This window comes from Octopus sinensis, linkage group LG1 (assembly GCF_006345805.1).
Source record: "Octopus sinensis linkage group LG1, ASM634580v1, whole genome shotgun sequence".
Taxonomy (NCBI): domain Eukaryota; kingdom Metazoa; phylum Mollusca; class Cephalopoda; order Octopoda; family Octopodidae; genus Octopus; species Octopus sinensis.
In genome coordinates, this window is record NC_042997.1 from 193,924,209 (window position 1) to 193,939,146 (window position 14,938).

The window sequence follows — 14,938 nt, forward strand, 5'->3', positions numbered from 1 at the left end:
TATATAAATCGTGTGTGTCCCAGTTTTGCAAGTATTCTGTATATTTGTGTATTGTATAAGGTGAGTAAAGGGTCAGCATCAGGAAATGCATCCAGTTGTAAAACCCTACCTTCAAGAGGGAGCCATAACATTTTGATTAAGGCGATCCACAAACTTAATTTCTGCTGTAGCAGGTGAAATAGTCTTAAACCTTTTATTTTTCTGCATTATTAAGTTTCTTTTTATCAAAATATATCATCATTTTAATATCTGCCTTCCATGCTGGCATGGGTGGGATGGTTTGACAGGAGCCAGCCAGGCGGAAGCCTACACCAGACATCTGTGATTGTTTTGGCAGGATTTTTACAGCTGGATGCCCTTCCTAACACCAACCACTCTGCAGAGTGGATATATATGTATATATATATATATATCTGTACATATAATATGTGACAATTATTCGGTAGCCATGATAAAACTCCGAGTTTCAGATGTCAGGACAGAAACCCACGCCGCCATCTCTTCAGTTATCCGGCTATCGAAAAAATGCTATGAAATGACCGGTCAGTCATTTTTGTAGCATTTTTTCGACCATTCAGTCATTTTCATAGCATTTTCTCGATGACTGGATAACTGAAGAGATGGCGGCATGGGTTTCCGTCCTGATATCTGAAACTCGGAGTTTTATCATGGCTAACGAATAATTATCACATATTATATTTATATTATATTTACAGATAAATTCCTCTATTTACATAATATCGAGGTCTCTTTCATTCTTTTGTTGTCTTACCATTTCTATCAATATATATATATATATATATATATAATATATATATATATATATCATCATCATCATCGTTTAACGTCCGTTCTCCATGCTAGCATGGGTTGGACGGTTCGACCGGGGATCTGTGAAGCCAGAAGGCTGCACCAGGCTCTGGTCTTATCTGGCAATGTTTCTACAGCTGGATGCCCTTCCTAACGCCAACCACTCCGTGAGTGTAGTGGGTGCCACCTGCACTGGAGCCAAGCAAGGCTGGCATCAGCCATGGTCGGATTGGTGCATTTTATGTGCCACCTGCACGGAAGCCAGTCGAGGCGGCACTGGCTTTGGCCACGATTCGGATGGTGCTTTTTACGTGCCACCGACACGGAAGCCAGTCGAGGCGGCGCTGGCATCGGCCACAATTCGGATAGTGCTTTTTACGTGTCTCCAGTCCAGGGGTCCTGGCATCTGCCAGGTGCCAGTCATAGGATTGGTTCAATTTTGATTCTGATTTCGATTTCACTTGCCCCAACAGGTCTTCGCAAGCAAAGGTGGGTAGGCATAGGTGTCTGTCGTTGGATGAGGTTCGATATCGACTTCGCTTGCCTCAGCAGGTCTTTGTGTGTCCAAGGGAGGAAAGGCATGCATAAGTGGGCTGGACTCACTTGTCCTGCCTGGTCTTTTCACGCACAGCATATTTTCAAAGGTCTCGGTCGCAAGTCATTTCCTCAGTGAGACCTAAAGTTTGAAGGTCGTGCTTCACCACCTCAGCCCAAGTTTTCCTGGGTCTACCTCTTCCACGGGTTCCCCCCACTGCTAGGGATTGGCACTTTTTCACACACCTATCTTCATCCATTCTCGCCACATGACCATACCAGCGCACACCACAACTGATGCTCCTTAAGTCCAACATTTCTCTCAGGGTACTAACGCTCTGTCGAGCATGCACACTTACATTACACATCCATCGGAGCATACTGGCTTCATTTCTCGCGAGCTTACACATGTCCTCATGCTTGAGAAGACTCATCAAGCCAAGCAAAATTGCAGTTGTGGCAGATACCAGTGTCATGCAAATGGCACCCATACCAGTGGCGTGTAAAAGCACAGATTACACTCTTGGAATGGTTGGCATTAGGAAGGGCATCCAGTCATAGAAAACCATGCCAAATCAGACTGGAACCTGGTGTAGCTTTCTAGCATGTCAGCCCGGTAAAACTGCATGGACAACAGACTTTAAATGATGATGATGATCATATAAATATATATATGTATATATGTGTGTATGTGTATATAAAGTGATACTTTGCATCTATTTTTTCAGAATATAAAGAAGAATTGGCAGATTTCAGGGCAACAATTCAAAAAGCCATCCACAGTCTAAAGACTTGTTAGTATTATATTTCTTACAAATTCTCTCTCTCTCACTCTTTTCCCATTTTCTCACCTGTCTTTTCTCTCTCTCTCTCTCACTTGCATATGTGTATGTATCTATTAGTATCATTGTCAGTTGTCCAGTGGCATTTCGTCCACCTTGACATTCCGAGTTCAAATTCTTCCAAGGTCAACTTTGCCTTTCATCCTTTCAGGGTTGATAAATTAAGTGCCAGTTGTGTACTGGGGTTGATGTAAACAACTTAACCCCTTCCCCAAATTTGAGGCCTTGTGCTTGTAGGCAGGATTATTATTATTATTCAGATTTAGGCAATTATTATTATTATTATTCAGATTTAGGCAGTGGACTGACAGAATCGTTAGCACGATGAGCAAAATACTTAGTGGTATTTAATCTGCCTTGACAGTCTGAGTTCAAATTCCACCGAGATCGGCTTTGCTTTTCATTCTTTCAGGGTCAATTAAATAAGTACCAGCTGAGTACTTGGGTCAATATAATCGACTAGCTCCCCCCCAAAATTTCAGGCCTTGCATCTATAGTAGAAAGGATTATTATTATTATTTATTATTGAGTGAGAGAGTAGTGCATGCCATCAAAGTGACACTGAGGTGAAATATACGAAACCCAGTATACCCATTATGACTACCCGTCTGATAAGGATACAACCAGACACATGCATCACAACCATATGTGCGTGACATGATCTCATATCAAGATAAACAGCGCATGACCTTGCAGGTGGGGCCCAGTTAGAATTTTCTTCTGGTTGAGTAACCAATCCCACTCAAAAGGTCCCTGAATAAGGGTTGTTTAAGGATGTTGAACAAAACACTCATGTTTCCAAAGGTGAATTATCCAAACCTCTAAGAATTCCTTTCGACATACGGCTATGATGCTCCCCCACTACTTCTGCTCGTGGTCAGAGATGCACATATTGTCAGCTACTAAAGGACATGGTCAACTGGTTACGGTCACACAACTGGCAAGCAAATCTGTAGAAATAGAGACACTACTGGGTCTGATCTGTTTGAAATTCTTCAAAGCTGTGTCATAGTATTCTTGCAGTCATTAGATGTCAAGCATGCTATGGCGCCACTCTGAAGAATTTCCAATAAAATTCCTGTGATTCATCTTCATTGCTTTACTATGTGTTGTATCTTTTATATGGAATCATCATTTTTGTCTATTTTTTTCTTTTGTCTTTTTATACCTGCATTTAGTTTTTGGTGACTTCAGAGGTGACCCGTCTAGTCTACAGCAGTATTGGGCATCAATCGAGGTAGGATGATTTCAAAAACGATCTAACAAACTGTATGTGTGCATGTGTATATATGTGTGTGTGTGTGTGTGTGGTGTGTGTGTGTGTGTATGTGTGTGTGTGTGTGTGTGTGTGTGTGTGTGTGTATGTATATGTGTGTGTTTATATATGTGTGTGTGTATATGTGTGTACATCAATTGAGATAGGATGATTTCAGAAACGATCTAACAAACTGTATGCGTGCATGTGTATATATGTGTGTGTGTGTGTGTGTATGTATGTATGTGTGTGTGTGTGTGCATGTGTATATATGTGTGTGTGTGTGTGTGTGTGTATATATGTGTGTGTGTTTTTGTATTTGTATGTTTTCTGCTTCAGCAAAATGCAGTGGTTTTTTTGCCAGTGATCTGCAAAACATAACTACTACAATTATTTGCTGTTCGCGTTGCTCTTTAGCCCTAGGTCAGTCTTGCTCCACTAGACCTATTGATCAGTAATGTCCACACCATGACATCTCATAACTTTTTTTTATATATATAACCATAGTCTAAGACTAAGTGTAGTTCCTTTTAAAGAGTTGGTTGTGTTTTGAGAGCAATATAACTGCAATTTCTGAGAGGTCAAAGTGACCTCAGCCAGATGTTCTTGATGACTTGATCGAATATTGATTCAGGTTGGTGAGGCATTATTTTAGCTCTGTAAAAACTACATTTCCACTGATTCTGTACACTTATGACTTTAACTTGGTCTCTCTTCTCCATATCTTTTTTATTAGTCTTCATTTTTATCAGTAAATTAGAGGAAGCTTAGTGTGTTGCCAAGGACAACAAAACCTGAAACTACATGGAAGTAGGTCTAAACCATGTAGAGTGTATCCAACACAAACATCATCATCGTTTAACGTCTGGGGTTGGACGATTTGACTGAGGTCTGGCAAACCAGATGACTGCACAAGGCTCCAATCTGATCTGGCTGAGTTTCTACGACTGGATGCCTTTCCTAATGCCAACCACTTCGAGAATGTAGTGGGTGCTTTTATGTGCCAACTGCAAAGGAGCCAGTCTAGTGGCATTGGCAACGACCTCGCTTGAATGTTTTTTTCACGTGCTACCAGCACAAGTGCCAGTAAGGCGACGCTGGTAATGATCACGCTTGAATGGTGCTTTTTATGTGCCACCAGCACAGAAGCCAGTTTGTTACTCTGGCAACGATCACACTCAGATGGTGCTCTTAGCGCTCCACTAGCACAGATACCAGTCATCGAATTTGATTTCGATTTCACTTGCCTCAACAGGTCTTTGCAAGTAGAGTTTAGTGTTCAATGAAGGAAAGGTAAACATATAAAAGGTGCAGTGGATTCTTGGTCAAGCTGATAGAGAAGGGTTTCATTTGCAATAATAGTTTCCAAACAGTTTAAAAAGTGGACTAAGTTAATCTGCAAACTATCTTATTCTAGTCTTTGAAATGTTTGTTTAAATAAACTCATTTCAAGAAAGTATCCAGTGGGTCGCAAGATAAAATTCTGCAGGGAGCTGGCAGAAACGTTAGCACACCAGGCGAAATGCTTACCGGTATTTCGTCTGCCATTAGGTTTTGAGTTCAAATTCCGCCAAGGTCGACTTAGCCTTTCATCCTTTCGGGGTCAATAAATTAAATACCAATTTTCTGGTGCTGTAGAAATGGAGACACTGGGGTTGATATAATTGACTTAATCTGTTTGTCTGTCCTTGTTTGTCCCCTCTATGTTTAGCTCCTTGTGGGCCATAAAGAAATAAGATAAAAGTCTGCAGGCCTCAGGTTGGCCAGCCCTGACTTAATTTCTAATGTTTAATGAGTTAATTTTGTTTTTTTTTTGCAGGTTAGACATTGTAAAAATATTGAGAAAGCACGAGAGTTATGGAACAGCATCATGACTCAGGGTCACGGAGCTGAAAGCCACATGTGGATGGAGTATTTCCAGATGGAGAAGTAAGTTTTTATGAACCCTCACAATTGCCCAATCTCTTGTGTAATTAATTACTGTATGTAATTCTCACTTATACAACAGTGTGGATTGCTTCTCAGCCACACAGTTTCAGGTTCAGCCTCACTGCATGGCAGCTTCAGCAAGCATCTTCTATTATTGCCCTGAGCTGATCAAAGCCTTGTGAGTGGGTTTGGTAGATGGGGATCTGAAATGAGCTTATTTGTGTGTGTGTGTGTGTACTGTGTGTCTCATCTTGGCAACACATGATTGTTGTAAACAAGCGTCACTGTCTTACAAGCAACGTCATTCATCATCATCATCATCATCATCGTATAACGTCCGTTCTCCATGCTAGCACAGGTTGGACGGTTTGACCGGGGATGTGGGAAGCCAGAAGGCTGCACCAGGCTCCAGTCTTATCTGGCAATGTTTCTACAGCTGGATGCCCTTCCTAATGCCAACCACTCCGAATATTCTGCATAAACTTGTCTGGCCAAAGGGAAATATTACTTTGCTTGGAAACGAGTGAGGGTGAGTGACAGGAAGGGAACCCGGCCTAGGAAAGTCAGTAAATTTTGGGAAGTTCACCCGCATGCATTTCATCATCATCATCATCATCATCGTTTAGCATCCGCTTTCCATACTAGCATGATTTGGACGGTTCAACTGGGGTCTGGGAAGCCAGAAGGCTGCACCAGGCTCAGTCCGATCTGGCAGTGTTTCTACGGCTGGATGCCCTTCCTAACACCAACCACTCCGTGAGTGTAGTGGGTGCCTTTTATGTGCCACCGGCACAGGTGCCAGACGAGGCTGGCAAACGGCCACGATCGGATGGTGCTTTTTACATGCCACTGGCATGGGGGCCAGGTGAGGCTGGCAACGGCCACGATTGGATGGTGCTTTTTACATGCCACCGGCACAAGGCCAGTCGGGGCGGCGCTGGCAACGGCCACATTCGGATGGTTCTCTTATGTACCACTGGCACTGGTATCACAGCTGCAATTTCCATTGATGTTGATCAATTTCGATTTTCACTTGCCTCAACAAGTTTTCACTAAGTTAAAAAAAAAGACCTTGGATTTTTTGCATAGAATCAAGTACCCTGACCTCCTAATGTGCTGCAAACTCCTTTGGAAAAAGGGGTCATTTTTTTTTTTTTGTTGAATGAATTATGGTAACCTCCTAATATGCTATATTTAATAATAAACCATGTAATCTACACTCTAAAAAATGTATCTCTGTAAAATGCTGGGGGTGAAATTTCCTATCATATCATATTTCATGATGATTTCTTCAGTGAATCTAAATAATTCTTCAAGGAAAATATAACTTTCCTCTTAATGTTGCAGGGCTTATGGTAATGCAAAGAATTGCCGCAAAGTACTACAGAGGGCACTTAACTCAGTCACTGATTGGCCACAGGGGATTGTTGATGCCTACTTACAATTTGAACGAGAAGAAGGTAAGCTTTTACAGGTGTGCATGTGCGTCTGTGTCTGTGTATGTGTTTCAGTTGGGTGTACAATGCTGTTGTTTAATCCCAGGTCAGTTTTGATTTTGCAGACCTATGATGAAAGGCGTTCCAATTATAACTATTATGTTATTTTATATATCTAGAACAACATTGACTAATGTGTCCTTCATTTTTTTTTTTAAGACACTAGGATGTAATTTGAGAGAAATCAGCAAATTCTTGCAGGTTGAGCTGCTCCATCATTTTTTTTTTTATTTGGTAATTATCTTACATAGGACATATAATTGAGATTGAATAGAGTATGCTCCCACCACAGCTCAAAACTGAGTCAGTCAGTGATCTGTGGGCTAAATCATGTGTTAAATTACTTGTTTATTAGTAAGTAGCTCTATCTGCTATTGTACTATATATAAGGTTGTCCCAAAAGTTCGTAGAAAGTCTTGGAAAATAATGGTCTTTATTTTGAGGAATAATTTTTGTTGTTTTTGTTAGTACTTGGCGAGTAAAAATTCAATTTTCGCAAGTGTTTACGAACTTTTGGGACAACCTAATAATACAAGTATTTTACACTGACTAATTATTTATTGGACAAGTTACTTTAAATGAATTCAGTATAATGTCAGGAAAGTTGGGTGTGTAGGATGTAATTGTTTGATGTGAATGTGTATGCAATATATTGTATAAATCAGACGATAGTCGGCATGTGGTGAGGAGCATATGTCAGTGAGACAAAGGCAGCATCTGGTGTTACCACAGTTAAAGTATAAATAGAATTTTGAGAAAAATAACATTTAAGTGGATTCAAGTAAGTAGCAATCCTACCCTGGTGGTTGGTATGTATTACCAATAACTATCTGAATTTAGAGTGCATAGGTGGTTCTTGTTGTTGTTATTAAGTGTTCTGCCCAGGGCACACATGAGAACAGCTGGAGTCACTCGGCTCTTCAGCCTCAGCCACTAGTCTAGAGATAGACTTGAAGTTTTATATTAGTGTAGCAACAGTTACATATGCAATGAGTGAAGTAGTGTCATCTTTATTTATTGTCCATTTTCCGTGCTGGCATGGGTTGGATGGTTTGATAGGAGGAGAGCTTCTCCAGACTCCAATTGTTAGTTTTAGCATAGTCTTTATGGCTGGATGCCCTTCCTTATGCCAATCACTCCACAGAGTTTACAGGGTGCTGCTTACATGGCACCAGTTTGTGTAAATTGCTGCTTCCACTCTTCTTTATTTTAACTGCTAAAGAATCGTCATCATCTCATCATCATCATCATTTAACATCGGCTTTCCATGCTAGCATGGGTTGGACAGTTAGACTGGGGTCTGGGAAGCCAGGAGGCTGCACCAGGCTCCAGTCCGATCTGGCAGTGTTTCTACAGCTGGATACCCTTCCTAACGCCAACCACTCTGTGAGTGTAGTGGGTGGTTTTTACATGCCAGGTGAGGCTGGCAACGGCCACGATCAGTTGGTGCTTTTTATGTGCCACCGGCATGGAGGCCAGACGAGCCGGCGCTGGCAACGGCCACGTTCGGATGGTTCTTTTACATGCCACCGGCACTGTTATCACAACTACAATTTCCCTTGGTTTTTGATTGATTTCAAAAATCAAGGGAAATCTCATCGTTATTTCACATATTTTTCCACGTATGGGTTGGATGGGCCTCTTTCATCACCCCTTCTTGCCTGTTGTCATAGTCCTTTGTCATTTCCGTCGGGTGGCCCCAGCACCCCATGATCAGATCCCCCACCACTCTCCTTCCCACATCTTCTTTAATTAAAAACAAAAAGCCTGTTTCTTGTACTGGACAAACTACTTACTTGTTCCCCTTTCACTACTAGGTACCTTAGAAGACTATGAAATTTCCCTCAACAAATGTACTGCCCAACTACAACGGTTACAACAAAGACAAGCTCTGGTAAGTAGGAGTTTATCAATAGATATTTAACACGGGGCTGGCGGGGATGAGTCGGGGAGGCCACAGTCAATGTTATCGTTCATTTTGTTTCTTTATATATGGCATTTTAGATGTAAGAATTAAGGTTGTGATGTACATGCCTTTCCCAAGGTCATAATCACAGGAAATTAATTGGGAATTGAAATCAAATCAAATTATTTTACATGTGCATGTATGTATGTGCTGCATGCACATTTAAGTGCAGCATTTATTTCTATACATCAAAATATATACACATACGCCCACATACATAGTAATATTACATATTTATGTATATATATATATATATATATATACATATTTCGCTTTCTCTCTTTCTATATATATATATATATATATATATATATACACACACATAAATATAAAAAATTTTTTTTGTAATGAGATAAAAAAACAAAGGCTGTGTAGATTTTAGAACATTTATAGATAGGTCTTACAGCTGTTTCCAGGATATATATTATTATATCCCTTCATCAGAGACGATGTGAGAGGATGGTTAAGTAATAGTTAATTTAGATGAATTAACTATTACTTAACCATCCTCTCACACCATCTCCGATGAAGGGATATAATAATATATATCCTGGAAACAGCTGTAAGACCTATCTATAAATGTTCTAAAATCTACACAGCCTTTGTTTTTTTATCACATTATGAAAAAAAAAATTTATATATACACGCTGACATATGACCAACATTGAACCCCTTATTCACATAATTACCGAACCTGGAACTTAACTATGGTCTATCTATAGCACTTATTCAGCATTACCTGACATCTTTCGGTTTCAATGACACCATTACCTCTCATGACCTACACACACATACACACACATATATATATATATATAATATATATATATATATATATATATATATAGAAAGAGAGAGAGAGAGAGAGAGAGAGAGTTCAAAATGATGCAAAAAAACAGAGACAGGTGAGGGAACAACAAACAAGGTGTATTAGCTCATTATTCAGGAAAAATGGAAGAGTCCTTGACATTTTGATCTTACGTTCTCCTACTGAATGAGGAGAGAGAAAAATTGTTTGAATTAATAGTTGCACACACATATATACACATATTTCATGTTTTTCCTTGCTAGGTTAACTCTGGTTAAAATTGTATGTCCTTTTACAAATTTGGACAAATTTCACATTTTGTTGAAGTTAATATTTTGTTGTTGGTTGAGCCTTGTGTTGCTAGCAATTAGAACCAGTTGTGATGCAGTCAAACACTGGCTAATATGATATATCCAGAAGGCATAACAATAATAACTGTAGCAAAGGTTACAGTTATGGCCACAGAGACAGTAATCTTAACTGTCTAACAACTCCGAGTATGGTCAGGTAGTTAAAAAGTTTGCTTTGCAATTACATGGTTCCAGTTTCAGTCCCACTGTGTTGCACTTCGTACAAGTGTCTTCTTATTTCTTTACTGCCCACAAGGGGCTAAACACAGAGGGGACAATCAAGGACAGACAAACGGATTAAGTCGATTATATCGACCCCAGTGCATAACTGGTACTTAATTTATCGACCCTGAAAGGATGAAAGGCAAAGTTGACCTCGGCAGAATTTGAACTCAGAACGTAGCGGCAGACGAAATACCGCTAAGCATTTCACCCGGCGTGCTAATATTTCTGCCGGTTCGCCACCTTCAAGTGTCTTCTATCATACACAGATCAACCCTTCCTTGTCATGAGCGAAATTGTTTAGATGGAATTGGACAGTTTTTAGCCAGCTTAGTTTTTCACCACCAGCTGTGGATTATGTTAATCCACAGCAATTGCTTGTGGATTTGCATAATCCACTCTTGCAAGCATGTGGATCAGATCTTCAGTTTGAAAATAGCCCATAGCTTGTGAGTTCTTTCTCCCTATTTCTCACCCCAAACCCCTAGTAATGAAGATCCTTTACAAATGACTACAGGGACTGCTCTTTCTCATTTGACTGATCATCATCATTCTCATCATTTTAAAATTCACTTTGCATGGGTTGTAGAGTTGATTGGCTAAATTTTCTACACTCGGATGCCATTCCTCTTACTAGTTTTCATGTTTACAAACAAGGGAATATTTCCCCTTAACCAGACATGTTCACCCAGAATACTGGAAATGAATGACACTGCTTGTTTACAGCTATCACATAATATATATACATACTCTACTCTTACTCTTTTACTTGTTTCAGTCATTTGACTGTGGCCATGCTGGAGCACTGCCTTTTAGTCGAGCAAATTGACCCCTTTGGAAGCCTAGTACTTATCCTATCAGTCTCTTTTGCTGAACTGCTAAGTTACGGGGACGTAAACACACCAGCATCAGTTGTTAAGCGATGTTGGGTGAGGGGGGACAAACACAGACACACATACATATGTATATATATATATATATATATACACATATATACGATGGGCTTCTTTCAGTTTCCGTCTACCAAATCCACTCACAAGGCTTTGGTTGGCCCGAGGCTATAGTAGGAGACACTTGCCCAAGGCATATAATATATATGTGTGTATATATATATCTATATATAATCAGCATTTAACATCCATGTTTCATGCTGGCATGGGTCGGATGGTTCAATAGGAACCAGTGGACCCAAAGACTGCATCATGCTGTAGTGTCTGCTTTGGCATCGTTTCCATAGTTGGATGCCCTTCCTAACCACAACCATTTGACAGCCACTGGCACTAGTGAGGTTACAATGCAGCTTGTAAGACTACAAAACCCAACAATGGGCTTCTTTTAGTTTCCATATGCCAAATCTACTCACAAGGCTTTGGTTGACCTGAAACTATAGTAGAAAACACCAGTCCAAGGTGACACACACTGAAACTGAACCCAAAGCCGTGTGGTTGAGAAGCAAGTGTCTTAACCACACAGCCATACCAGCTCTTAATAATCTGTATAACAACAATAATAAATTTATGTTTTACGTATGAAATCAATAATATGAGAATTGGGTGTTGTGACAGGGTCATTCTGACAGCTTATTACTGTTGTAGGCCAAAGAGAAAGAACAGATGATGAAGGAACAGAAACGGTTGAATGACCGCAACATTAAGAAGGTTGTGCGTAAACCAATTGGTTCCCATGAGAGGCCAGGGGACAGCAGTACGACAACGAAACGAAAGGTAGGCCCCCTTTTTTTTTTTTTTTTTTTTTTTTCGGTTTTGTTTTGGATGTTAACCTCGTTGTTATCTCTTTCATGTTCATGCTTTGTTTGATTCACATCTGTTGTTAACCCCACAACATCGGTTGTAATAAATTCACATGCACTGTTTACATGCTTTGAAATAGATGATGAAAACATACGCAGTCCGATCTGCTGTGGTTTTGTACCTGTTTGTGTATCAGTTGATATAAATATCCACTATCACTCACGGAATTGATGATAGAGGCTACTTCAAGAAATATGATAGGTTTGTCAGATTCATCATCATCATCACCATAATTTAACGTCCGTTTTCCATGCTAGCATGGGTTGGACGGTTCGACCGGGGTCTGGGAAGCCAGGAGGCTGCACCAGGCACCAGTCTGATCTGGCAGTGTTAAATAATTGTTGTTGACACACTACGGCAGAAATTGTATTTACCTCAATAGACGTCATTGATTGGTTGAAATTGCCGAAATGCAAGAAGTTAAACAACAAATAGCTTACAAACTACAGAATTTTCTCAAGAAAGCCAAGAGAAAAAGATGTTTTATGTAACACACTACCAATATACAAAGTTTAAATGTGTTTAGTTACAAAAATTATTTTAAAAATCTGCCAGTCAAAGTGAAAAGATCTGATATTTGTACTATTTTGTTACATATATATGTGTGTATGTATGTGTTTGTATACACACACACAGTCTGTCTCTGTGTATATATGCATCTGACTATTTATCTATCATATATGTATGTATATATTGATCTTCCTCTTGCATTGCTCCGTTTATTTCCAGCTCCATGAACAACAACAAGTAAACATTACAGATAAAGATGGTTTTAAGATACCAGTGGTCCCTGCCCTTGTTGGAGAGGTTTCACCAAGGCAACACGACCCTGAAGGTCCTACATCTGCCAAAAAAGTTAAAACTGGTAAGATTACCTGTTGGCTTTTTAAAATTTTGTTTTTGCTTTCTTGTTGGATTTTTTTCCCTCTTATGCTAATTATTCTAGCTGAAGGAGCTCTATGTGGTCACTTGTCCTGCTAAAAATAACAGCCACATCTCCGGCAAGCCAAACAAGACCATAACCTCGTGGCCTATTCCAGGGGCGTAACCAGCCCACTTAAGCGTGCCTTTTCCTTCTTTGGACACTAAACTCTGCTTGCGAAGACCTGTTGAGGCAAGTGAAATCAAAATCAAATTCGATGACTGGCATCTGTGCTAGCTGGGTGCAAAGAGCAGCATCTGAGCGTGATCGTTGAAAGAGCAGCTAACCAGCTGCCGTGCCAGTGGCACATAAAAGGCACCATTCGAGTGTGATCGTTACCAGTGTCGCCTTACTGGCACTTGAGCCCTGTGCTAGTAGGGTGCTAAGAGCATCATCCGAGCATGATCGTTGCCAGAGCGGCTAACTGGCTTCCACGCCGGTGGTACATAAAAGGCACCATTTGAGCATGATTGTTACCAGCATCGCCTTACTGGTACCTATGCCGGTGGCATGTGTAAAAAGATTCAAGCGAGGTCGTTGCCAGTACCACCTGATTGGTCCCCATGCCGGTGGCACGTAAAAGCACCCACTACACTCTTGGAGTAGTTGGCATTAGGAAGGGCATCCAGCTGTAGAAACTATGCCAGATCAGATTGGAGCCTGGTGCAGCCATCTGGTTCGCCAGTCCTCAGTCAAACCATTCAACCCATGCCAGCATGGAAAGTGGACGTCTTATTCTTTGTAAGCCTAGTACTTATTGATGATGATGATGGAGTTTTGATGAAGATCATGTCATTGTTCAACATCTTATTTGACAACTGGAAAGATATTATGGGAAAACAACAGGTGGAGAGACATGTATGTAGTGAAGGAGCCTTGTGATACACTGAGTCTCTGCAGTATGAGTTCAATTCCTGCCAGAGTTAATTTTACTTTTCATCCTTTTGAAATCAATAAAGAAGGAGAAAGGTACCAGCAGGGTGGTGTATTGATAGAGTTCTTAGAGCATCTGATGGACTTCTTTGCAGTGTCCATTCCAGCTCTGTGCATTGTAAGTTCATTTTTTTGACCTGTCAGGAGTTGTGACCAACAGATGGAAATGTAATTCTGTTGATTAATTTGGATTATAAACTGCTACTACCTATTTCTTTACTACCCACAAGGGGCTAAACACAGAGGAGACAAACAAGGACAGACAAACGGATTAAGTTGATTATATTGACCCCAGTATGCAACTGGTATTTATTTATTCGACCCCGAAAGGATGAAAGGCAAAGTCGACCTCGGCGGAATTTGAACTCAGAACGTAGCAGCAGACGAAATACTGCTAAGCATTTCGCCCGGCGTGCTAACGTTTCTGCCAGCTCGCCGCCTTCATGGATGATAAACTGCTACCACCACCACCACATGGGTTTGGGGATTTTTTAATCACCTTTATTATCATCATTTCATGTCTGATTTCCATGCTGATTGGTTTGACAGGAGCTGGCAAGTTGGAGAGCTACATCAGGCTCCAGTTGTCTGTTTTGGTATGGTTTCTGTGGCCAGATGCCCTTCCTGATGCCAACCACTTTACAGTGTGTACTAGGTGATTTACATGATGCTGGCATGACTGGTTTTTGTGGGGTGCTGACAGATGCTCTTTTACTTGGTGCTGGCACTAGTACTCTTTATGCGGTACCAACACATATGCTACTCAGCCACCTTTGTACTGTAGTTGATAGGGTAATGTGTTTTGTTTAGGACTTTAGTCCAGTACCTCTTTTAGTTTCTGGTCTCTGAATATATATTACTAACAGTATCGCCCGGCATTGCTCGGGTTTGTAAGGGAAATAACTATATAAGCATTTTTAGAGAGTTATAGCCAAAAAATAGCAAAAAAATGCATTAAAAATGGAAAAAAATTATAGTAATTTTTTTTTTAAATTGTTGACTCATCGTAGACATTTTTAGAGAGTTACTTCCCTTATATAATAGCGAAAAAAATGCATTA

At 40.4% G+C, this 14,938-nt stretch overlaps 1 protein-coding gene across 3 annotated transcripts in view; it reads left to right on the forward strand.

The window, feature by feature from the left end:
* LOC115216828 (squamous cell carcinoma antigen recognized by T-cells 3-like) overlaps positions 1-14,938 on the forward strand; it is a 49,643-nt gene that overhangs the window by 15,027 nt on the left and 19,678 nt on the right. For all 3 annotated transcript variants that reach the window (XM_036508077.1, XM_029786420.2, XM_036508076.1), the window contains exons 10-16: positions 2,073-2,138; positions 3,365-3,423; positions 5,261-5,370; positions 6,718-6,830; positions 8,684-8,760; positions 11,808-11,936; positions 12,753-12,888. In XM_036508077.1, coding sequence (XP_036363970.1) covers positions 2,073-2,138; positions 3,365-3,423; positions 5,261-5,370; positions 6,718-6,830; positions 8,684-8,760; positions 11,808-11,936; positions 12,753-12,888 — 690 coding nt within the window. The remainder of the gene's footprint in view (positions 1-2,072; positions 2,139-3,364; positions 3,424-5,260; positions 5,371-6,717; positions 6,831-8,683; positions 8,761-11,807; positions 11,937-12,752; positions 12,889-14,938) is intronic.